At 40.3% G+C, this 27,361-nt stretch overlaps 1 protein-coding gene across 6 annotated transcripts in view; it reads right to left on the reverse strand.

Annotated features, from left to right (window-relative positions):
* Positions 1-27,361, reverse strand: part of CELF2 (CUGBP Elav-like family member 2) — a 550,837-nt gene that overhangs the window by 74,374 nt on the left and 449,102 nt on the right. For all 6 annotated transcript variants that reach the window (XM_075018013.1, XM_075018003.1, XM_075017993.1 and 3 more), the window contains 2 exons: positions 19,101-19,235; positions 3,722-3,801 (listed from right to left, as the gene is read on the reverse strand). In XM_075018013.1, coding sequence (XP_074874114.1) covers positions 3,722-3,801; positions 19,101-19,235 — 215 coding nt within the window. The remainder of the gene's footprint in view (positions 1-3,721; positions 3,802-19,100; positions 19,236-27,361) is intronic.

Here is a 27,361-nt window from a genome sequence, read left to right on the forward strand (position 1 = left end):
AATTTTTCAGTGAGTAAAAGCGGAGATACGCCACTTCAGCAATTGAATAAAGATTACGGAAGAGTCAGCTTGGTACACAATTGCTTCTTCTCAGTGATTTTATACTAATATTAAAATCAAGCTCTTATTTAAAAAAAATTGAAATATTTTTCCAGTTTAGCTAATAAAAAAGGGTAACAGCAAGCTAGTGTGTCATTCCAGATTGGCTTTGGTGGGGCACTTAGGCGAAGTGTGATGATGGTTTACTGCTTGCTGCATGTACATATGTGAAACTCTTAGGACAATTTAAAAGGAAATATAAATGAATTTTGAAAGAAAGACACAGTATATGACTGTTCCAGTACTCAGCTCAGCAGCTCAATACTCAACACCACAGCTGACAAAATATTTATGAATGCTGAAATGGCAGTCAACTGTATAAAAACCATATCTCTGCCATTTAGGAAACTATAATTGTTCCCCCTCTCCCCACTTCCTGCTGTTATTTCGTCATTTTTAAGGGAGCAAACATTTTGAAGATTGACATTTTATGTAGCAAAATGGTTCTAGAAAAACGTTGCTATTTGTTTCATGTTAATAAATTAGTGTCTCCTACTAATACTCCATTGAGTGATTTTTTTAAATACAAAAATGAGATAGAAAAGCAGAAAATGAGGACAGAGCTTATGGCTTTAAAACTGAGTTGCTTAAACCAGGATAAAGAGTAAAATGCAAAGAGCAACTGAAGCATTCATTATTTCCAGGAGATACTTGCTCTCCTGAACATGAACTTTGTTATCCTTTTGTGTTACTTTGAAAATACATCTTAGTCAATGATATTTGCCAAAGAACTGAAAATAATGAAATCAGAAAAAAAATAGCTTCAGTGGCTCATTTCAAACTTGACTGCACAATAAATAATCTTCCATTTTAGAAGTCTTTCTTCCCATTCAATGTGAAATCAAAGTGCCCGGGGCAATATTATTTCAGAGTATCCGGATTTAAGGGCAGCTCTCAGAAATCAACTTTTTACCATCATAGCATTGTCTCAGAAGGGTAGCTGTGTTAGTGTGTATCTGGAAAAACAATGAGGAATCCTGTGGCACCTTGAAGACTAAGGCTCTGTCTCCACTGTGTGGTTGATCAATGTAGCAGCAATTGATCCACTGGCCATCAATTTATCATGTCTACTGTAGATGCAATAAATTGATCTCTGAACTTGCTGCCATGGATGCTGGTAATCCACCAAAATGAGAAGAGTTGTTGGAGTCAACAAAAGAGTGACCACCTTCGACCTTGCTGTGGTAGGTATGTCGACTTCAGCTACACTGTTTGCATAGCTGAAGTAGATTGCTGGTGAAAGTAAGTATAGACAAAGCCTAACAAATTTATTTAGGCCTCAACTTTCGTGGGATGCATGTGAATAAGTGCTTTTTACGCACAAAACTAGAGGCCCAAATAAATCTGTTAGTTTTTAAGGTGCCCCAGGGTTCCTTGTTGTTTCATCATAGCATTGACATTAATAACCAAGAGGCAGGAAATGACTGTTGACCAGAATACTAACTTCTTTCTGTCTTGAGAGGAGCCACCCATTATGCAAGCAGAAATAGGCTATATCCTACCTCACTATTGTATGGGTGCTTTCTATCTCCCCTTCTCAATGGGAAGCCTTTCTGTACCTTTCCTTCTGCTGTCAAAGTAGAACATGTTGGTACTCCTACTGTACTATGCCATGAATCATTGAGCTGAAAGGGCTCCTCTGCCCGCCCACAGAAATAAGGACATTGGTTCTGCTATGGATGTAAGCTCAGCTGACATCATCATGCTAAGGTCTAGGGTATTCTGAATGGCCCTCTCAGTTTGGGATCTTACTTGTGTACCCTAATTATAGGTGCTATTCTCCAATCTTTAAGGCTGTTAAATAGTATTCTCCTGTGAGAGTAGTTATTGATATGGGATTACACCTTAATATACGTGCTCACTTCAAACTCCTGGATGACCTGTGGCATATGGTACTATTCATCATAAGGGAGTATATCATAAATGGGGTTTTGTTTGAAGTCCAGTACAAAACTCAGCAAATGAAAGGGAGAATCTGACCTTTAAGGATTATTTCATTTTACAACATCCTCTGATGTGAGGGTGATTCATGTGAAACTCATTACCCTGGACCAAAACCACATGAGAACACATGGAAAATATACACAAATACCCCACCATTATTAAATACACTTCTGTTTTATGTGGAACTCAAGTAGCAAAAATATACTGACCCAAATTAATGGGGCAGTGGATGGCAGAAAAATAAAAAGAAGCATTGTTCCAATGAATTAAAATGTCACTTTTTAATTTTAAATATAGTGTCATAGTGCACAGTAAAACACACTAGCTAATATCAGCTGACTAGCGAAGATAATTTCAATAATTCTGATTTTTCTGCATGGCAGATTCTTTTCTAACACTGTATATTCAGGGTCTATAAAAATGCATTGCACTGAAAAGAAAACACATTGATTATAAAATAATTGTAAACAAATCAAATGTGATGTTTGGAAAGACAATGGCTTTGCAATGCCAGTATCATTACTGGTAGAATACAGAAAACAGTTGACATTTCCATGCACTGTGTCTTTTTTCCCTTTGGTTTTCCCTTCTCTCATTACACAAAGCAGCTCAACAACATGACACAATAATGATTGTTTAGTACCCAGCATGCTTTGGGAGACTAGAGCATTGCAAAGAAAAATTACTTAAGAAAAATTGAAAGACCCTCGTTTAAAATAATTAAAAAAAAGTGAAGAAAAGAAGAAACAAGTGCACATAACATCAAAATGCCACCTCTGAGAAAATCATCAGTACACAAAGATACGGTATACATAATACAGTATAACATGCAGTCTCAAATGATTAAACTAGGAGATCCAGAATAAGTAAAGGCTTAGTACTCTTGTGAGACTTTTTGTGCAAAATTCTGAAAGACCATGACATAAATCACAGACTAAAAAAGTTGAGACCACAAGATGAGCTTGTGGTAATGTAATAACAACGCTGATAAGTAACTCTTACTCTGAAATTGTAGTCTCAACAGGTAAGTAAACTTAAAGCTTTGTGTTGCTCATTATTGCAAAGTAAGATGCCAGGGAAGCAGTTTTTAGGGAATAAAAGCTTGCAGCTATTACAGAGCCTGCTATATGGCATTGCACAGCAGTCTGTTCAGCTCTTCCACGTGCTCTGACGTAATTAGCATTTTTATTGGCTACGTGAAGTAGGAGAAATTATATGAACTTTAAGAGAGACTCCATATGCAAAAAACCAAACAAAAAATCCTAAATGGTGCACTAGTAACTTACTATGGCCAGGTTACAAATGTCTCTTGAGCCTTTGCTCAGAACAGCAAAAACTTTAATGTTTTAAAATCCATATAAAGTGAGACACTTTTGGGAGACAGGTGGGGGAATTAAGATAAAGGATATGTTAGTCCCCAAGTAAGTTTTATTTATTTTCTACTGAATGCCACTGGAAGCTTTTGAAAGCAATGCTTGGGTGCAACAGAGAAATTTTTGCTTGTGTTTCAAGATCATTCAGAAAAAATAAATGTCACAGAAAGAGGTAGAATGAGTTTTGTGTAAGTTTAAATCTGTGATTGTTATGCGTCTGATCTTCTCCAGGAGACCATGGTTTTACCATTCACAATCATTTGCACAAAGAAAACAAAGAAAGGGCAGATGATACAGTACTGTACCTCCATGGTCTGAGACTGGTGCATGGCTTTGATTGCATTCTGTGCCATTGCCCTTGTAGAAAATGTAACAAACGCACAGCCTGTGGGAACAAGGGGACAGGGAGCAGGAAAGACAAAAAACAACAAGACAAAAGGGTTGGACGCTTGTTAAACCAACACAGTCTACGAGAACGGCCACAAGACGACACTGTTCTCAGTAGTACATAAAAGTAAACAACTCCTCTAATTTACTTATTGACAGTGCTGACTTGCTAATCTGACCATATATGAAAGGAAAAAATAGGCTGGTGGGGGGTGTGGTGGAGAGGGTTGTGGAGAAGGGTTTTGATTTTTGATTTGTTCTTTGAGCCACAGGGTTTACGGTAAGCAAAGCTTGTTTGTATATTTTAAAATGGAAAGTCTGGAATTTACTCCTCAATCCCCTCCAAAGCATGCACTAGCAGTTACCTGGCTCTGTCTTTTTATTTATAGTTGGTTTAAAATAAACTGCTGGAATCACTGGCAATTATGTACAAACTGAAGGAGTTCACGATGCCACTGGTAAATTTCATCGAGATGGAATGAATACAAAAAGTGAGGAAAAAATGTGTAAAAGGCTTTGAAATTAAGAGCTGAAGAGCCCACTGATTCTGCCAGACCAACTTCACTAATGCAGGTGGGGTATCAATATTTTTAAATGATTTTTTCAAATAAAAATTCTTATGAGTTTTGGGTTTTGTTTTTAAGTCCTGATGGTAAGTACAAGTATAATTCTTTGATCTACAAAAATTATGACCACTTCCAAATATGCTGGAGCTGCGTGTGTGAATAATTGAAAACCACTTTTTCCCTTTTAAATTGCAGAAAAAACAATAGCTCAGGGCCTGAGCTGTTTCCCCCTACTGACCTCCCTTTATTGCCACTCATACCAATACTGAGCTTGGTGTAGGTCAAGTTTAGTACTGCATGGCTCACTGCCCTTTTAACTAATAAAAACACTACCTTCTGAAATTTACATTTTATCCTTCTCCATGCACCCTTGGGCATCTTAAAGAAAAAAGACTGTGGAATTAATGCAGATTTGGGGTGATATCGTAGTAATACCATGGCACACTAAAAGCTTCGCTAAAGCAACACAGACTTATTTCACTTGTGATCTCTAATGACTTTAACAGTGCATTGATTTTCAGCTCCCTTTGCCTTGCACAGTTTGATCTTAGGTTTCAGAGAATAATGTAGTGTTCCACTCAATTTCCTCAAAACATTATTATTATTACTACTTAAAAGATTTCCAAATGAAGCAAATCTAAACACCAAGAGAGGCTGAAGCATATTGTCATTTTAGAGCTAATGCATGAAAGCTATGATCTGGCACCGAAAATACAATATTGTTGCCCCTGTGGCCAATGGGCAAAATAAACCGTTTTGCAATCCAGCAAGCAACAGATTGCTTGGTTTATGTAAATCAATTTGTGAGGCGTAAAACATCTTTTCCCTTTTGCTCTGTGTGTACCTGGTAAGATTATCAAGTCAAGACTGTATTAACATTTTAATCAAACAACAGTAAGAGAAAGCAATGCCTGATCATTACCCAAAAGCACTACAGCTAATCATGAAAATAAAGTCAATGCATTTTTGCATCATGCGACAATTTTTTTTTAAATATAAAGTCCCTTGATACAAGGGAAACTAATCTACTATGCATCTTGCTGACAGATTAGCATTATAAATTTTAAAGTTAGAACTCTTTATGCAGATGTTACAGTAGTGTTGTGCTACTTTATGTATTTCTCAGATAACAGACCAGCTGATGATGTTTTTGTTATTCAGGCACATTATGTTGCTACTACTGTTATCCAGAAACATATTTTTTTTGTCAAAGAAAATACTTTCACAAACATCTTTCTATAAGGCATTCTAGACAAAATGTGTAGTAGAATGGTAAATAAGCTACAGTACCTCTGCTAGATTCCATATTGATGCTGTGCACTAAAATTAAAGAGGCCCAAATTTACCATCAGTCTCAAGGTAATCTCTCTTAAAAAAATCACTCATTATTAATATAGGAAATAACACTAAGTATTTTCATTTCTTATCTTGTGACTTCAATGGAGGAAGAGAACAACCTGCTAGAAATATATTAGGGAAAAAACATACAGAGCCTTTGAGAATATTGCTTGTAACGGTCAAGGAAACGCTTCACTCATTTCCCTTGCTGTTATTGTCTACAAGCTTGTACCATAGGGACTGTTACCAAACAGAAGTTAGGAATGCAAAAGAAGCATGTAAAATGTCAACAAAAATCAATAGGACACAGTTTATGCATTTATCACAATTTCTACCCAGCATTACAGCTGTAAGTAACTTAGTGGGAGATGTTGCAATTAGCAGGTCTCAAAAGAAAAGTGAAGCAGCAGGCAATTAAGGTACATGCCCGTATGGATTATCCACCTACCCCTGCTCTCTTCCTTTTTAACTGCAAAGCTCAGTCACTGGGAACTTTTCTGCCAATACGGCACAGACTGCCCATTCACCACCAACCCAAGTTTGTTTGGATAGCCTCCCACTTTCATGCTCTGGCATGAAACAGATTTTATAACCGTGAAGTACCATACACTGAGCTACTTACTTAAAGCAAACTTGTTTTCTGGGAATCCCAAGCCAAATGTGTGCACACCTTTCGCTCTGTTCCAAGATGCTCAAATTCACTCCATAGAGCAAAATCTGAATTACAATTTAACGATGGTCTTTGGATCAGTGGTTCCGTATTCTTTCCACAATCCACAGCAAATTTCCAACTGATCACCATGGGCCACCTGCACACGTAACCACTTGATTTGCACAAACTCTTGTGGACACAAATTAGGTGTAGTGACAGAGAGGGAGCTGTGCTAGTCTATATACTATCAAAACAAAAAAGCAGTCAAGTACCCCTCCTCTACTTAAGATTCATTGATGACATCTTTATGATTAGGACGCATGGTGTAGAGACTCTAGAAGAATTCCACAGAGACTTTAACAATCTGCACCCCACCATCAACTTATGCCTTGATCACTCCACGCAAGAGATACATTTCCTGGACACTACAGTACAAATCAAGGTTGGCCTGATCGGTACCACACTGTACCAGAAACCCACTGATCGCTTTACTTACCTACACCCTTCTATCTTCCATCTTGCACACATAACTAGATCCGTTGTTTATAGTCAAGTCCTTAGGTACAATCACATTTGCTCTGATCCTACTGACAGAGACCAAAAACTACAAGATCTCTACCAAATATTCATAAACTTGAACTACTCACCAGGAGAAATAAAAAAACAAAGCGACAGGGCCAGACAAATACCCACAGACCAGCTACTCCAAGAGAGACCCAAAAAAGCCAAGAACAGAACACCACTGGTCATCACCTACAGCCCCCAACTCAAACACTGCAAGGAATTATTAAAGACCTACAATCCATCCTTAATCAGGATGCCACACTCCAGAAGGCCCTAGGTGACATGCCTGTTCTCTCCTATAGGCAACCTCACAACCTCACGAGGATTCTAACCAATAGCCACAGTCTATGCCGCAGGAATACCAGTCCTGGGACTTCTCCTTCCAACAAAGCCCGCTGCCAGCTTTGTCCACATATCTATCCTGGTGATACCATCACTGGACCTAGCCAGGTTATTCACAGAATCATGGGCACATTCTTATGTTCCTCAACTAACATCATATATGTCATCATGTGCCAACAATGCTCAGATGCTTTGTATATTGGACAGACTTCAAACTCTCTCAGACAAAGAGTTAATGGGCACAAAACAGACATCAAAACATTCCTGATCCACAAACCAGTTAGTCTACATTTTAATGGAGTGGGCCGTTCTGTTAATGACTTAAGAGTTTGCGTTTTATCGAAGAAGAATTTTCAGTCTGCTTTAGAAAGAGAAGCTGCCGAACTCTCTTTCATATTCAAATTTGACACATCAACACGTGGTTTGAACAGGGATGAAATTTTTCTGGGACATTATAGGGGCTCTTTGGCATACCTGGCTTAATCTAATTCTTGACTCCCCGCCCACACCCCTCTGCTCTCTGATTTGCTCACCTTGATAATCTTTTTTCTGATTTGTCAACTTTGATTACTGTTTTTGGTTCTCTGTGCCTTAAATATTGAGTCTGTTCTGGTATGGCTATGGTCTGAAGAAGTGGGTCTTTCCCACGAAAGCTCACCTAATAAATTATTTTGTTAGTCTTTAAAGTGCTACTTGACTGCTTTTTTGTTTTGACAAATTAGGTGTGAAGTTGCATTACTAGATCATTTGGAAACCTGGCCTTGAAAATCAGTACAGCATTAAGATGAGTGAGTTCACAACTCTCTCAAACCATTGTTTCAGGCAAAAATAATGATCCATTTATTCACATTTAAGGGGCTGGTTCTGTAACTAAGAATTAGGAACATACACAAAGTACACACACACAGATAACAAAAGCTTTCCTTCTGCAAAATTTGGATCTGCCAGGCTGGGGAGGAGAAGTCAGCTAAATACACTACATAGGGGAGTTCTGGTCCATAGCTCTTGTAACACCCCTCTTTACTCTCAAAATTAATAGGGAATAGATATTGACTGAATGGTGGGGATTACGCATAGTGTACAATCAACCTGCAGAATCCATGGCCACTGGTGGTTATTTGAGATGCACACAGACAGCTTTATGACCATTAATAACCCTTGTAGCTATGCAAGGTAAGACTAATTAAATCTCATGCTTTGGGGTGTAAGCTGTGAAAATCAAGAAGGATTTGCACATCCCCTTCCCTCATTACAGAAAGCACTGTATAATTGCCTCAGACAAGGAGTATGCTTCCTCTGAAGCATGAATGATTGGACACTGCCAAAGGCAGCATGGTTGAACCCAGTGAACCAATAGTCTGTTCGGTGATGGCAAGTCCTATGCCTCTTAGATCACCAATGCTGGTGCCTCAGCGATTCTCATTACAAATAGAGACAGTGGAGCTCAGTCAGGTAAATCGGGAATGCAAGGGGAAAAATATAGTGATAAGAATATGAAGATACAACTTCTGGCAGCCAGGGCAACATGGAAATTACTTCCCCTTAAATCACCAGCTGTGTAACAACATTCATTTGGCAAATGTGGCCAACCTGCAATTCACCTTGCAACTTTTGTTATCCCTACTTTCAAAATGTCAGGGATCACTGAGGCTATGCCTAGATTGCCTAGACCTGTCAGCTAACGATACACAAATTGTGCAATGCATTTGAGCATCTTTTGCTGACAGCTCTGTTGGGAGAGGCCTTTATGACATTTGCCCCATCCACATGTGGCCCGATGTCAGGAAAAACCCTCACTGTTGAGATATCCCTTCTTCCTCATGGAACGAGGTATGCAGGGATGTCATTGGAACACTCCCAATCACCATATCTCTTCTGAGAGATCTGCAGTTTGGACACACGCTCTATTGACAAAACTTCCATTGACAGAAGCCTGCCATTTAGACATAGCCTGAGAGAAAAGAAAGGGGGTGAATTTCACTTATTTCTATATGGCTGCCTTCTCACCCGCTAAAAGAGAGAAATGTGCAACTGGAGAAAGATTTCTCAAGGTAATCTCCTCCTCCTGAGGGACTCAGAGGGAAGCACAGAGCTCTACTACAGTAGAGATTTTGGAAATAAATCTGTTACACTCATCATCTCAGTGAAAGGATATTTAAACACAGATGTTTGGTCTTGTCTCAGTTACAGCAGGTTTTTAAGAATACTGGCAAACCTCTCACCAATAGAGCTCTAATGCCTCTGTGCTTTAGTTCCTGTGCTCCAAATACCGGAAATGACTACTTCAGGATGATTTTCAAATGCCCTAAAACTTCACCTAACTCTATTCCTATTGAAGTCAATGATGACTCATTTATGAAGGCTGTCCTTGACTGCTTTTAGTTGGTGTACACCCCAGAGGACATGCACAGTACTGCACAGTGAATGACATAGAAAGAAGATCATTTTCAAATGTGATTTCACCTAAGTAAAATTAGCCCATTTTTCAGATGTGCTAAGACCTCAGCTCCCACAGCAGTCAATACAAGCTGTAAGGACCACAGACATCCGGAAATCAGGCCACTTTTCCTTTGTTGGCTTAACGTGGAGTTAAGTTACCTATGGCTAAAAATGGACATTTGAAATAATCGGCCTGAATGGGTCTAAACCAGCAGTTCTCAAACGGTGAGTGAGGACCCCAAAGTGGTTTGTAATCCCACCTTAATGGGGTCACCAGGGATGGGTTAGATGGTGTTGGGCCCCACGCCTGAAGCCAAAGCCTGAGGGCTTCAGCCCTGGGAAGCAGATCTTAGACTGCAGACTTCTTACTTGAGGCTGAGGCCATTGGGTTTGGGTTTGCCCCTCAAACTGGGGTGATGGGGATAGACTTCACACCTTCCCCCTCCACACAGAGCAGTAGGGCTTGAGTGGGCTCAGGCTTCAAGAAGTGTACCCCTTCCTGGGGTCTTGTATTAACTTTTGTTGTCAGAAGGGTGTTGAGGTGCCATGAAGTTTGAGAACATCAAATAAAGAATCAAACTTATTTAAAAACATCTACATGGCTTTTTATCAATATACCACTTTGTGACCCAGAAGAAAGGTTTAAGATGAAATTTTGAAAACCACCTAACCGACAGGGATTTTTAAACATGGCCTTAAAAATCTCAGCTCTGGCTTTACAGTTTGTGTTCTGGTGATTGTTTTGCCTTTCCAGATTCTCAGTTCACTTGAATGCAACATTCTTTTTCACTTCTTCTAAACGATAGAGGTGTTGCGTCTAGTCAATCAGCTGCCATGTTTCCTCCCAGAGGGGAGTGTACGTCGGTGAGTGTTGAAGCAATCCCTCAGCGCAGCCTATGTAAATCTGTAAAGCACTTTGGGGTCTCTGGGAAGAAAGGCACTATAGAAATAGAAGACATTGTTATAATGGAAACTTACAGGCAATTTGGAACAGGTCTATAAAAGGAAAGGATCAATTCGTGTCCAATTATTTCTGGTTGGATTTGCAGTTTTCCAGGCCTCAGAATTCCTCTGGTTCACATGTTAGTGTGTTTCATTAAAAGTAAAATTTTGCAAGTAGTATAATATAACCCATACAAGGGGCCATATTAACTAGGCAACCTTCCATCTTAAGAGACCACTCCAAAGTATCCCCAAGTGTACAGAGTACAGTTCTCTTACATAGTTATTATAAGATTGAAAATAGTTAAATGGCGCAGATAAGAAGCTGGGAATGAATGACAGGAGATGGATCACTTGGGCTGTGTCTACACTAGCACTGCACTTTTGAAAGAGGCATGCAAATGAGGAAATTAAAATGCAAATGAGGTGCATATTTACATATCCAGTGTCTCATTTGCATATTTTTCTCTCAAATGAGCTTCTTTCCAAAGAAGAAAATCAGTGTAGATGCAGCTCTTTTGGAAGTAAACCCCATCTTCAAAAGAACACTTCTTCCCTTTTTGGGGGGGAAGAAGGGTTCTTTCGAAGAGGGGGTTTACTTCCAAGAGAACCACCTCTACATGGCTTTTCTTCTTTCAAAAGAAAAATATGGAAATGAGGCACCAGATTTCCTCATTTGCATGCCTCTTTCGAAAGTGCAATGCTAGTGTAGACACAGTCTTGATGATTACCTGTTCCTTCCATTCCCTCTGAAGCAGCTGGCCTTGGGCACTACAGGAAGATAGGTTATTGGGCTAGATGGACCATTGGTCTGACCATATATGGCCGATTTTACATGTTTAGATTTTTGGTAAGCTGCTGGGCGATTGCTCATTGGAAAGGTTACTCTATGCTGTTTTCAACAGATCTGATAGCCGCGAGCATGGATGCAGAAAGCAGGAGAAAAGGTAATGCAATGATTAGGGAACTAAGCTAGGGGTGAGGGATAGGAGTGCTACTCCTTGCTGTGCCCCAGACTTTCTGTGTTATCTTGAGCAAGTCACTTAGCTGCTCAGTGCCTCAGTTCTCCATCTGTAAAAACAGCTGACAATATTTCTCTGCCAGTGTTGTGAGGCTCAATAAATTAAATATTGTGAAATGCTTTGAGATCCACTGCTGAAAAGTTCTATATAAGAGCAAGGTATTATTATTACTATTTCAGCTCAAATGAAACAATGGATTTTGATTAAAAATGTTGAACTGAGATTCCTGGAAACTGGAGCCACATGTTTATACATGTCAGAGAAACAGCAAGGCAACAGCAGTGCATACTTCCAACAATGCCCTGTCAAGGTGCCAGAATCTTTGCTTTTTTCACCTAGAGGTCAGAAGACAAGTTCCATTTCTCATAGCAAAGGCAAAGAGAAAAAAATCCATGGGGAGAAAATCTCCTGGAGTCCATGAATGTGTCTCATAGTTGTATATCCCAAATCACTAATGACTTTGGAAATCAGAGACCCCAATAATTGAAATTGACACAGAACTAGAGTCAGACCCACACTAAAGACTACTTTTTATTGGTGACCCACTTTCTTGAAATGGAAAGCTTTGTCAGTTGTTCGCTTGCTTCAAATGAATTTTCTAGGGAAGGAATATTGAGAAAATTTAACAAGGGCAAATCTGATACTTATTGTCACAGAATGGCTAGAGAAAGACCTTTGAAGTCTTGGTGCCTCAGTTCTAGTCCACCCCTGTACCACTGACTTCCTACACTGCCGTAAGCAGATTATTTAATATGACAGCATGCTGAAAAAGACATCCTCCCCACAAAATATTTGGAATTTAAATTGTCATTTGAAATATTTCATGGGAAATTTTTTTTAGAATTTTCTTTTTTTTCCATTACAAAGTTCTCAAATTTGATTCAAATCAAAATTTCCTTGATTCAGTTTTTTATCTTTGTCTTTAAATTTCAATTTTCATTGCCACCTTCTTAATTTCCTGTTGTGGCACTAAATGCAACAGCATGCATAATGCCTAGGTTTTTGGTTCCTGTTCCCTGCTCCCATACATTCTTCCCTCTGACCAGAGCTTTTCCAACTTTTCAAAAGTTACTTGATGGTAAAAGGAAAAATAGAACACCGTAACCTTGACACAGGTTTCAACAACCTGAAAAACTGCAGAGCAGCAAAACCATAGTACAAAGAGCTGTGAGATCCTCATATATATGCTGAACGTGTAGCCTCAAGAGCTTTGCCTCCCACACCACATATTAGGGTACGTCTGTCCTGCAATTCAAAATGGCAGCTGGTTCATGCCAGTTGACTCACGCTTGAAGGGCACAAAGAGGCTGTTGAATTGCCATGTAGACATCTGGGTTCAGGCTGGAGCCTGTGACATAGGATCCTGTGAGGGGGTGGGTCCCAGAGCTCAGGCTATGGCCCAATACCCCATGTTTACAACATAAACAGCTCTTTAGCCAGAGATCTGTGAGCACAAGTCAGCTGGCATGGGCCTGCCACAAGTGTCTATCTGAAGTGCAGACATACCTTTAGGAGTGCCAGGCTAGCCACAAACCCGAATGAGTTTCAAGGGAAGTAGGTTATGTTACTTCAGCCTTGCAGTGCTGCCCTGAATATCAGCCAGAAAAATCCCCTGCTTCAGGCACAGAAACTTATCACCTGCTCTTTACCAAAAGTTTTTGCAAAGCTGAATTTCTATCTAATCCTGGGCTAATTCCCATATTGGTCCTATCTGCTTTTTAAAACTTAATTTCCCTATTACCAGACTTATATGCTACTTTAAGCGTGCTCTGGCATTTATTGCTTGATACTGTCATGTTGAAATCTGACAAATATGACTTTAAAAGCTGTGGCAATATGAATGTAGAGACCTATTCAAACACAGATTTTAGATCTAAGTATCTATACATATGTTTAATGGTACTTTCAATGCACTCTCCTGTCTAAACTTATTACAATGTTTGTTTGTTATATAAAACTATTTAGCTATACATCAATGTAATTTGCTATAAGGAGCTCCTCTGATAAGGACAGGGGGATTTTATTATCATTATTATTCACTAGTACCACTTAGCATTAATAGAGTAATTTTGACCTACTGATCTCAAAGCATTTTACAAAAGGTATAGTAAAATCTGAGACTTGTGAACATAAAAGTTACAACTTGATGAGTCAATCATGAATCGCACTTGGAAGTGGAAGAATGCAATCAGGCATCAGCAGAGACAGCAACAACAAAACAAAAAGTACAATATAGAGTTAAATGTAAAAGACTAAAAATAAAGTGCAAAAAAAATTTGATGCAGTCAAGAAACTGTGCTGGTTTCATGTAAATTAAGGTTAAAAGCAGCATCTTTCTTCTGTGTAATAAAGTTTCAAAGCTTTATTGTCCATATTCTGTTGTAAATTTTTGAAAAAAAAAAAACCCTAACATTCTGTTCAGCCTTCATGAGCATTTCAGAGTTATAAACAACCTCCATTCCTGAGGTCTTCATAACTTCCAGGTTCTACTGTTGATGGAGAAATTGAGGCAGAAGAAGAGATTAAAGTGAGTCACTTCAGGTCACATAGCAAGTCAGTAGCAGAGTTGGGAATCAAACTCATGTTGTTTTGACTATCATTTGCATGTTTCACACACCTGCTCCCAGCTGTGTGGCAGCAGTGTCCTGCTAGATAGATCACAGGATTGAGAGCCAGGATATTGGGGTTTCTTTTAAAAAAGTGCAGAGATTTCCAGAAATGGTTTGCAAAAAGTGATTTAAAACCTTGATCCTGACAGTCAATTCCCTTTCGCTTTGACGTGACCATGGGGTGTAGTGCAGGACAACAACAATGGGAATTTTTTAAAAACTGGTTTAAGTGGAAGCTGAATTGTTATAGCTGTAAAACAGGTATAGGAAAAAATATTGGGATGGTTCCCTATGTAGTTCCACAAATCCGAGTTGTAATGGTGACAGAATTGTACAGTCTCCATATGCTGCCGTCCTTGTGTTCTCCATTAGACAGCCGGTTGGGTTTTCTTAATTTTACACAGACATCTACCAACTGGGAACTGCTCCACATCAACCATAAACTTCATAAGGGATGTGAAATAGCCATCAGATGGAAATGACTTTTGGTTATTATCTACTCACTGAGCCTAATTTGCAGCCAAAGTAGGTATAGATGAAAAAACACAAAGCATTTTTCCGTTGCAGGAGCAAACATCAAGTAAAAATCAACTGACTAAATGGAGACGCTATGGAAAGGGCATTTAAAATATACTGCTCCATCAAAGACTTTGTACTATGTTTTTGGGTAACTTTTACATGAGTTACAAGCAGCTGGCAATAAAAATGTGGAGTAGAAATGTGCATGGATCTTTATCTATGGTGGCAGAATGGACATGAATTTATTAGAACCATGTCTACTCTTGGTTTGAAACTAGACTAGCAACAACCAATTCAATATCACTCTCTCTGCCTCCTCATCTAAGCACCTATATCACATTCATCAGAGTGGCTGTGTCTACACTAAGAGAAATCTTCTAAATAGCCATGCTAATGGCCATTTCAAAGAATACTAATGAGGCACTGAAATGTACATTCCTATCAGCTGATAGAAGCATGGGGATTTCAAAGTTGGCAGGGTCTTTTCATAAAGGACCCCCATCTCGATCATTCGCGCGGGAGCGAAATGCAGCAGTTTTGAAGTGTCGCAGCCGGCAGCATGCTAATGAGGTGCTGAATATACATTTTAGCACCTCATTAGTATTCTTCTGAAGGGCCATTAGCAGAGCTATTTCAAAGATTTCTCTTAGTGTAGACATAGCCAGTGTGTTTTATTTTCCTTTGCTATTGTTGACAGGGAATCTTTCTCCTGTTCAAATCGTGAAGTACACAATAATTCTTGGATTATAGCCTACCCTGCAACCTTATAGTCTCACATGACTGTACTAGCAATAAAAGTGTTGCTCCTATACCGTGAACAAGTTGACTGTAAGCTTTCATTCTGTATGAAATGGAAAAAAAAAAAAGCCCAGCACACAACTGGATTGCTCTGTTTAGAACACCAGTTGGCAGCTGACCTTTAGAACTGAGACTTCACATCTGTTAATACTAAAGATTCCTTCTCTAACACATTTTACATAGCTCCAAAGATTGCATAAATACCAGTAAATGTGTTTTTCACGCTCCGTATTTCTGAGGTGTCATGATATGCTAATTTTTAAGGCAGGCTGATTAGATAATTGAAAAGTAGTCAAGCAGAGCCTACTGGATTATATTTTTATTTTGATGTGCTGTGAAGACTGTGCCCTCTCAAATGGCCATGTGCTGAGATGACAGCAGTTCCACAAGAATGTGGCTCTGCTTCTGACATTCTTCCTCTCTTTAAAGGGACCTCCTATCTGGAAATGTGGTTGAGCTGTTGGGCTCTTAGGCAGGAGAAGAAAGATGGTGCGTGGCAACAGTGAATTGAGTATACAGGATATAGTAACATGAATGAGAATTCATTTAAATGTTGGAACTTGTTGTAAGATTTTATTGTGCAGGTTGAACGTCTCAAATCTGGAACTCTCTTATCTGGCAACATCCCTAAACTGGCATGGTTTTAGTTTGCTGGACAACCATTTATCATGGGCACGGCCAAGTTTTATGGGGTCCTATAAAGTTTGTTTCCAGCCACCAGTCCTGGTTCTCAGGGTTTTGTGTTGTTATTTAGCTGTAATTTACATCTAAATGTCTCCTAAAAGCCCAGAAAACAGTGGCAGGATTGGCAATGTGCTAGACCATATTGACCTCCCATGGTCTGGTAATTATTTACCTTTTCCCATAATACAAGAACTAGGGGACACCAAATGAAATTGATAGGTAGTAGGTTCAAAACTAATAAAAGGAAATTTTTCTTCACACAGCGCACAGTCAACCTGTGGAACTCCTTGCCGGAGGAGGCTGTGAAGGCCAGGACTCTATTAGGGTTTAAAAAAGAGCTTGATAAATTTTTGCAGGTTAGGTCCATAAATGGCTATTAGCCAGGGATAAAGTATGGTGCCCTAGCCTTCAGAACAAGGGCAGGAGATGGATGGCAGGAGATAAATCACTTGATCATTGTCTTCTGTTCTCCTTCTCTGGGGCACCTGGCATTGGCCACCGTCGGCAGATGGGATGCTGGGCTGGATGGACCTTTGGTCTGACCCAGTATGGCCATTCTTATGTTCTTATGTTCTTATGTAAATTCTCTCATCAGGTCCCAAGGTTGTGGGTCACGAGAGGTCCAACTGGTACTAATTTTCCTTCTGTTTTTAAAGAACCCGATTTTGGTCCAGTGCCACACAAGATTCCTCCCACCCAAAGCTCTCCTGCAGCACTTCTGTTCACTTCCTCACCACTCAGCGCTTCCCCAGTGCTTGGCTTTCTCTCATAGTCTGGTGGTTTTATGATGTTGACTAACATTTGTCTGGAAAATGGGCTGTAGCATGGGTGTAGAAAGCAATTCCAGTTTAACAGGCAAGAAACAGGAGGGCCTGAGTTCATATTATTGTGTGCCATTGTCAGAATAAACCTGAATATTACAGAGACAATAACTCTGCCAAGTCAGTATATTCCAATAATTGTTTGAGTGTGGCATACCTTAAACATTCTCTTTCATCTCCAAACGGAAAAGCCTACCACATCAACCTTAGACTACCACAATGAGCTACACTGCAACACCCAATCCATGTGTACCTTACTGGGGAATAAAAATAACTCCCCCCTCCCCTGTCCTACCCTTCCTTTTTGGCTTGCATGAGCTCGGATATCATTATGATGGGAAACCTCTATTGAATAAGATACCTCGTGAATGCTTGGATACCCACTATGTGGCTCTCCCCCTCAAATTATGCAGAGTCAAACAACTCTTGTAAGACTCAAAGACTTGATCCTCTGGTTTATAATCTAGTCTAAATATTTAAACTGTTATCCAGTAACTCTCCAATGAAGGTTTATTTTCTCGTGGCCAAGATAAAAAAAAAAATCTAAAATTAGATGCTGAACAAGGATTATGTAATTTCTTGAAGGTCAAGCAGCTGTGGGATCAGAGTCTAACTCCACAGAATTGTAAGCTCTGATCTTCCTCACCCCAGACTCACAAAGAGAGCGCATAGCTTTCCATTATTTGACCAAGCACTCTTTCAGCGAGTGATTTACATAAAGACAGTCTGACCCATGCTTTCCACCTTCACAGATGACCTACTCATGCCAAGTTCTGAACTTATTCTGCTGTGCTTTGTATCTATCATGGACAAGCTGCTGCAGAGAATAATTATAAAAAAACAACCCTACAAGTGGCTTCATGTATTACAGAAACCAGAGTGTAAAAGACACAATATGCTTTAGAAGTTAAAAAACCCACTTACATTTTTTGTGTTTTGAAAATGTAATAAAATGCATAAACTGTGATTACTAGGTACTTTTTAATGTTTCTTGAGGGAAAATATTCAAAACCAAATTGAATTTTGCAAATGTTGAAAATTAAGAACCCCACACCTTAAACTGTGTTAGCTGATATCATGGCTCTTTTCCCCTAAGGCTGACAAGCTTGCCCCATTCTTCTGCTCAACTCAACTCCTTATGTCACTAGCTGGTGAGAAGGATTGCTCTGTCTGAGTAATTCCAGGTCAATACAACAAAGGCTTAATATGCAGCAGAGGCCATTGATATAGATCTGTTTTTTTCATTCTATATTTTCAGGAAGGTTTTCCAGGTACAAAATGCTGTATGTTGCATATCTAAAGGGGGAGGCTGATCACGTATCAAACTCTGTACTGTGCTTAATTTCCAATACAACAAAGTAAGAATCTGGCATGTGGTCCAGAACTGGCATCTTTCACATGACTGAACTTTGCACTGCTGTTTGGCACATTTGCTCTGGGTCTAACTGGACGGAGGGACTTGAGCTGCCAAAGCTCCCTTCATGAGTTCTGGATGGGCAAAACTCTCGGTGTTAACCCCTTTATTCCAGAGTTAATACAGAGCAACATTTTACATATAAATTACAAGGAACGCAGGAGTAGAGGGATTAATACTATAGCATGGGCCAGTCTGCATGGCCCCAGTTGCTGTTCACCAGTCTTTTGTTTCCCTGGTACAAAATAAAAGTGTGTGTGTGTCGGGGGGCAGTGCTGGCGGAAGAGGAATCTTTGATTTTGTGGTAGGGGAAACAGGAGATGCTACCTCAGGGTTCAATGGTACCTTTTCAATCTGACAAACAGCATGATAACACAAGTTAATATGTTGGCACTGAGACCTGTCTGACATTTGAAATGAAAGGTGATAATTTCATTCACTGTGAAAAGTTCATGTGGGTAACTCTATCACGTGGGACATATTACAGCATAACCTCTCGCTGCAGACAGTGGCTGCGTGTACCCTGACTGTGACATATAGCTCCAATTAGCACTTAAGGAAAGAGACTTTATAGACTGCACACTCACCTCGGCTCAGGCCGTCAGGTCCCCGAAGAATTCGGCATTCTTCTATTTGGCCGAATGGAGAAAACATCACCCTGATATCATTCTCATTACACTTCTTCGAAACCATTCCTATGAACAATTTTCTGTCTTCCACAGCTAGAAGATAAAAATAATGAATGAGCAAAGGCCATTTCATCTTTTTCCTGTGATCAATGCTTCATTACCACATCAAACCAAGCTCCAGTCACGTGAGTCTGGCTCTGCAACTGAAGTCAAGTCCTAAGGCAAACGGTTTATACTACAGCCCTTCCCCCTCTCTGAATCTCTCTCCTTGTCTTTCTTTGTGGGTGCTCTTGTCATATTAGTTTCAGGAATAAGACATTTTTCATCCCCCTACCCACGTTATATATGAAAAAGAAGTTTCCTGTGTGTGTCTGACTCTAAAGATATTTTTGCGTACATTCTAATCCCATCTCCCCCTCCTCCCCTCCTGCTCCAGCTCCCAAATGTATGAAGAAAGCAAGACAAGTGGTGGAGGAAGTGCACACAATAAAATGATTTAATGAAAAATAAGCTACAGAAACATTTTATGTGAAAAGGCTCTTCACTTTCAATTTCCACCAGCTGTAATGCCTGGCACTCAGCAGCAGGTTCATAGTGACAGCAATGGAAAGAATAATGCATTACATTTTCCTCTCTCTTCTTCTGTAATGACACAATAGTCTCTCTTCAAATGGACACAACGCATGTGCCAGGGCAGTACCTCAGCAAGAGGAGCGCCTATGACTTGCCAATATCCAAAGTCTTTGATTGGAAATAATGTTCAGTTTGCAAGAACTACAACAGAGACTTTACCAAAGAAGTTGGTAGTTTAGCTCCTTTCTATCCTGTCCACACAGCCCGCTCAAAGTGGGTTACTCTAGATAGGTGTGTATACTGGCTCTGAACTTTAACAAAAGCTCAAACCATAGACTAGCTTCAAAGCTGGAATAAACTGCAATGACCTATTCTGATTGGGAAGACTTCATGCTAACTAAGGACTTATTATTTGATACTTACGATGCTCCTTTCTTTGGCTGTGAAAATGGCATGCAAATCTAATTCACTGTTAATGAGCAAACTGGCAGAGCAAAGGCAGATGCAAAGCTTTACTCCACAGTGTCTGTGATGCACTTCTTTCTATGGTGCAAATTATTTTTCTAATGAACTATTTTCACTTCTGTGCTTCTGGAAAATGAATCTTCCCTTCACACCCCAATCCATCTTGAAGGTATGCACATTTTTTGTCAAACAAAATAAACTGCAGCTGAAAAGGAAGAAGCCTTTATATTTTCATGGGATTTTATTGGTGGTATGAATCAGTACTTTTAGTGCACCTAACATAATTCTATTGGTGAAAACAGAGCTAAGTTTACAGATGATAGAAGGAATATTTGGAATAATTTTTTTTGCTGGTTAAATAATTTTTACTTAATGCTTAAGAAAGGCATTCTGCTAATAGTAAACTAAACACTCAGCTCCCATGTACTGTACATCTTCCAAATGCACATTTCAAGCAAAATGCTTGGTATACAGAGGACATAGTGGTTGGATGCAGTAGGTCTGACAGACACTAGAGGCCCAGAGACAAAGTGTGGGTGGGGGGGTGCACACATGGTCAGGTAGAAGAGGACAGGGCGAAGGGGAATCCATCCTTAGCACTGTCTGGAGCACATTGGTGGCCCTGCCCAACATCTCCCCCACCCCCGAAGCCACACAGAGTGACAGAGTGATGCTCCTGAGGTGTTGCAAAGGGATCCAGAGTACCTGGTCACTCCTGCTGCTGCTCCGGCAGTGTCTGTGTCCGAGAGCTCTGGGCCCCTTTGAAACACCAGACCTGTACACAGTTGCCTTTCTTGCTCCATGTTAGCGGGCCTGGTACTATGATGTGCCTCATATCCAATGCTATTTGGTACTGTCAATCAGTGGTAAAGGAGCACTATCAAGATAAAAACTGCATAGGCACCTTGTCTCTGTAGGAAGGCATGATATCATTTTACAACAATATCATAATCTATTTCTATCAGCATAGGATGGGAGCCACAAATTCCTGGCTTCTTACTGTGATTACCTCTGTGGTCTTGGGTAAGTTACTTAATATCTCTGCCTCAGTCTTTCCCTTGTAAACAAGTGTTGAGAGGACTGACTAATTAAACTGCGAGGAGGATTATGGGTCACATGCACCTCAACAATTTGGCAGGGAAGAGGATGTTTTACATAGTAAAATGGGGGCAGCTCCCAGATTTTGCCTGTGTGGCTGGCTGTTTTACTTTGACCACGAGAGTCTGCTATGACACGTGTTGCACAATGAACAGTATGTGTGCATGGAGCTGAACAGAGCCCAAGAACTGCTGCACACAGCGGATGGTGTGTGTGTCTGTGGTATGCATGTGTATCAAGTGAGACAGCTGTCCAGGGTGCAAAGCTGCAGGGACAGGAAAATGATGGAAAAAAGTAGGGTTGCAAATACGATGGCTCACCCTGGGCACTAAAATGTCTACTTACAGGATGGATCAGGGAGCCAGACCTCCTTCCTCCAATCTTGGCAGCAATGACCTCACCTCTCACCATTGTGATGAGAGTTACTGGAGCTCAGACTTTAGAGGAAGCCCCCATCCCATGCAGGAGTCAGCTTTTATAGCCATATGCAGGGGTGGGGAGAGAGAGGATTTCAAATTTCCTGTACGAAGGACATCAGTATAATTATCTCCATTTTACAGATGGGAAAACTGAAGCATGGAGAGGGGAAGTGATTTGCCCACAGTCACCAAGCAAACCGATGACAGAGCCAGGAATAGAACCAGGTCTTCAAAGGCTCAAACCAGTGCCCTAGCCACCACAGAACACTGCACCCCATTTCTCAGGTTTCATTTGCAGCCTGTAATTGTCACCCTTACACAGCTTGGGGTGGGCAGGAGTAGTTCAGAAGCCAGACCAAAAAGCACAATGTATTTTATTTATTTATACCACTCGGAGACTGGGAGGGGTTGGTTCTGATGCATGGATTTTGTATTCAATGCTGCTGTCTGGCTGCTTTGTATTATTTCGGTAATGTAATACAGACGTAAGCCATTATAGCCAGTTAGTTAATAGATATATGGCTGCTTTGTGTGGTTGGAACAGAATAAAGCACCATGAGTGTACCAGTGAATTAAGCCCTAGAGATGTATCTTGGACCCAAACCTGAGGCTGGATCTGCCTGGGTGGAGCTGTTGAGAAGTCCCTCTGAACTCACTGCTTTGTGGGATAAATGCCTTAATGTCTGATTTTTATACTTCACTCAGTTTGCTTGGATAGTTAAATCTGTCCTCACTATCCCAGGCCAACATTTCAATTATGGACACTCACCTGTTAAAATCATGGGATTTTACAGGAGACTGTTTAAACAATTACAAGTGTAACGAAAAAATGCTATTAAGGTTTGCTAAGCTTTCTCTCCCCCAAACCCCCAAAGTTAAAATTCTGTCATCAAAATACATGGCAATGACCCCTCAAGTGACTGACATTAGCAACTTTAAACATATCTAAAACACTATTTCCTTCTCAGAGAAAGCTGCCCTTTGTTTTAAGGCAATCAAGTAAGGGTTAATGATTTAAGAGAAACGTTTTTCCCCCCAAAGGGGAGGAAAAAAGATTTTTTTTATCCCTATTTGTAAGCTGGCAAAAAACCCTAGTGCACAATCTGTCAAAGTCACACCTGGATCTGGAACTGCCTGAATTAATTAACAACTTTTCTATGTGTTACTGCTGACATATGGCATTTAATTATTGCTTCCAAATCTGCAAGTTTCTCCACTTAGGATTTCAAAACCATTTCTTCACCCTTTCAGTGACTCAGACAGAAAATCCAGGGTATATGCCTCACAATTCCCTTTTATTTAAGTGCAGAAATCTTCTTAGTTTCCCTGAAGTGTTGGCATTTTAAAAATATGGGTGCATACTGTTCTTAGAATGTCTGTCCTGAGGTCCATCATTAATGTGAGTGAAAGGCACATATATCAGCCATCAAAAGACTTAAGGAGGTGCTTAACTTTAAGCATGTTAATAAATCCCATTGATTGTTTATGCTCAAGCGAGTGCTAGAATGCTTTCATGGATTAAAGCCAAGTAACCAAATGTTTAAAAGAGGATGACTGATACTGGAACAAACTACCATGGGAAATCATGGATTCTTCACCTCTTAAGATCTCAGAGAAAGACTGGGCACCTTTCTGGAAGGGATGCTTTAAACCAGGCACTAGTTCTTGGGCTTAAAATTGAGCGAGATATAGGAGGGCAGACTCAAGGTTATAATGGGCTCCTCTGACCTCAGACTCTACAAATTTATGAAGATCGTATAAAATATACTTTTGGGAGGAAGACCTTCTTTTAGGGAGGCTAACTTTATTGGCTAATTATGTAGAGTATCTTCCAGTGAAAGAAATTCATTAAGGCTGAGGATGCTGATCCATTTGCTCTGCCTCAAGGCGGCCCTGGGTACCATGAAATGGATTACATTTTGCTGCCTCTGCATAGGAGATAGCATCTGACGGCCAGAGTGATGCTATGCTCCACAGAGGCCCAACTTCACCCTTTATACAGAGGGATGGAGAGCAAGTCTGAAGGCTGCTACCCATATTCACCAGCCATTCCATCCTACATAGTGGGACACAAAAGCTGAGAATGCTACGCCTTGAAATTGTAGAAGTCCTGAGAAGTTGCTCCACTACTATTCCATCAACAGGCATGCACAGGAGATGTCTGTACCACATCACTCCTTTAGAGATCCCTGTCCTAAGGCTGGCTTCTGGAAGTTGGTAAGATGGATAAATCAGCCAAGGACTGGCTCCTAAGAGACACAAACCATAAGATGCTCACAGGTCACAAGTACCCACAAGTCTGGATACCCCAAACCCTCTTGAACCTGGAAGCCTCAGAAGAGGCTCTTGTGAGAGTTAGTGTGTGTTCTTCTTCCTACTGGGGGAAGAAATTCCCTTCTTGTAATGCTTTGGCATGACAATTCAGAAATGAGCACTTTTTCGTAAAAAAGAAAAAAAAATTCTAAACAGAACACTGCAAAACCTTAACACATTTGTAACATAGAGAAAGTCGTGTTAGTCTATATACTATCAAAACAAAAAAGCAGTCCAGTAGCACTTTAAAGACCAACAAAATAATTTATTAGGTGATGAGCTTTCGTGGGACAGACCCACTTCTTCAGACCATAGCCATACCAGAACAGACTCAATATTTAAGGCACAGAGAACCAAAAATAGTAATCAAGGTTAACAAATCAGAAACAGATTATCAAGGTGAGCAAATCAGAGAATAGAGGGGCAGAAGAGGGGGTGGCGGGGTGGGGAGTCAAGAATTAGATTAAGCCAAGTATGCAAAAGAGCCCTACAAATTTGGTTTTGAGTCCAGATTGGGCAAATTGTTGTCAAACCAGCTCAGCAGGATTTTCAACACTGTAACTCAGCAAATACCAAGTCTTAGAAATTCTGTAAAATTTGCAAGGGAACATCTGGTTTCATATCAAGTTTAACCAGATCTCATCAGCCCTACACATTGATTTATCCACTCAAGAGAACAGCAGTCTGTGCACTTGTTATAGTTTTCTTGTACCCTGTCTACGAGTTACTTGGAACTTTTGGTCTACAGGATTCTTCAAGCTCTTTGAACTTTCAGAAGATCAAGTTACCAGTAAAATCAGTGGGACCATTCAGTTCTGATATGTAATTTCTGCAGTGAGAGATCAAAGGGTTTCAAGCATTCTCCACAAATGCTAAAACATGACTCACCACAATGACCGACTTGCCTTGGATAGTTCTTTATCTCTTCCCCAGACCTGTTTCTCTTCCTCCTGACCTGCTTTTAACCTGCATACCCTCCTGATGTCATACTGTTTCATTCCAACATGGCATTGGCACCAACATATGCCCTTCTTCTGCTCCTGGCTCAGTGGCTAACGGATACCGGCTGTTCATCTGCATTGCACCATTTTACTCCCCCCTAGCTGCCACAACGCTAGCTCACCTCCCACTCTCTGGCTCTCATCCCACTTCCTTTATCTCTGAGGTGCTACTCTACATTCATCACCATAGCCGTAGCTTTCCTCTCCAGCTTCTAACAACACAGAGTTCTCCACATTCTAAGTGTGCATATGAAAATTAGACATCATTGGCTTTTCTCCAGAAGTTTCATCTAAAGGAGGCAATTCCACCTGTTTACTTTTCATTGGTCAGTCTTCCTCCAAAATCTGGAAAACTTTTGGAGAGGGAAAAAAGCTGACTTAGCTGTATTTAGTGCTGGTGAAAGGTGCTGGAGAATGTGTTAGAGAGCAAGGCATTTATGCATTGTATGGGTCTGGGCATTGCAAAATTCCCTATATTACTCTGCTAGAGTGCTTCAGTCTTGTTCTGGGGAGACATATTTTAGAGATGAGGGGGGCAGTTCATTTTTGGTCAATTGTCCATTGCACTTCTGTTTTCCTTCTGAGATTTTAGAGTGAAATATACTCTATGTAGAAGGGCCCATGTAGGGCTTATGTTGGACTTAATTAGTTAATAGGGTCTTGCTCAGCACACTGCAAAGGAAAAAAAAATCATCTATTGAGCACACGATAAACATATGGGGTGGAATCCTGGTCCCTGCGAAGTCAGTGAGAAGACTCCTAGGGTGCGTCTACACAGTAAAGTTATTTTAGAATAATGGCTGTCATTCCAAAATAACTTTGCTAGTGTCTACGTAGCAAAACCACTATTTTGAAATAATTTCTTAATAGTTGATGGCTTATTTCAAGTTCTGTAAATCTCATTCTATGAGGAATAGCGCCTATTTCAAAATAGGTATTTTGGAATAGGGGTTGTATAGGTAGGGAATAAGGGCAATTTCAAAGTAGGGAGACTTAAGCTCCACCCAGGGTGCCCTGCTGGCCAATCAGCGTGGATGCTCTATTTTGAAATAGCTGAGCACTATTTCGATATGCATTTTGTGTGTAGATGTGCTATTACAAAATAAGCTATTCTGGAAAATCTCTCCCAGAATAACTTATTCTGAAATAATGCTGCTGTGTAGACATAGCCGTAGTAATTTTAAGCGGGTTGACATTTTGCCCAGTCTCAATATTCTTGGGATTACTTGGCTTTTCTGTTAAGCATCCAAACAAAGGCAATGATTTTTACAAGAGGTGAGTGCTTTTTTGGTTTATGTTATGTGAACATCTCCAGGTCCATATGCAGTGGGTGTGTGCAGGAGGGGTATGAACACACACCCTCCCCTGTCCAGTTTCTGTCCTTTCCTCCCTGCAGGACATGATGAGGGAAACCAGGGCACTCTGGGACCTGTCGTTCCTTTGCCAGCTCCCTGCCTAGAGAGCTGTCCCTGGAACAGGGAAGGCACTACATTTCCCAGCATGCCCTTGGCCACTAGCAACAAGAGAGGGAGGGGAGTGGGGAAATATTGTTTTTCACTTACAATATTACAGCAAGATCCCAAGATGTCTGTAAAACCTTTATTACATTTTAGTATGTTATAACAAAGTCATTTTACCAATCACTTTTGCCACTCGAATGCTTCATTAACCTCTCTTATGCACACTCATTGCACAACTATTGCAGAACTCCTTTATATTTACAAAAATTTCAGTCCACAAAAACGCATCCTTCCTCAGAAACTCCTGCGGACGGGCCTGACCTCTCCAACAGAAAAGTGAGTTCCCTATTCCATTTCACACGGGGGCCAGCCCACTTTTGCTGTGCAACTGGCCAGCTTCTAGAGCTGTCCACAACAGGGAGAGGAGCACAGTACAAAGTTTTAATTTCCTTTAAACTTCACAGTCTGCAGAGACAGCTAAAAATGGGATGCACTACAATTAGTAAAACCTTGAGGAGAGATTTAGAGCCCAATCATAATTTACATTTGCAGATATGCAGATCTCTAAGTGCATGGCTTCTGCCCTGATTACTAATTAATGAGGTGCAGAGATGCTTGTTGGAAGGCAATGACTGTGATTATGTCAGCCTTATGGGGAAAAGAAGTCTTGCAGTTTAAGAAGGAAGGTGATTTCTTCAATATATATTTGAGTAAATTATAGGAATGACTCAAGGAGGAGAAGACATATAGATTTTTTAAAAACAAAACACAGTAAGGCAGCCCTACCATCAGATTACCTAATGAGTGGAATATGCAGAGCTGACATATTTTACAGATTTAGCACACCATACATTATGCATGTGTTACTCAGAGGTCAGCAACCTTTCTGA

Source organism: Carettochelys insculpta, chromosome 1 (genome assembly GCF_033958435.1).
Source record: "Carettochelys insculpta isolate YL-2023 chromosome 1, ASM3395843v1, whole genome shotgun sequence".
Taxonomy (NCBI): Eukaryota; Metazoa; Chordata; order Testudines; family Carettochelyidae; genus Carettochelys; species Carettochelys insculpta.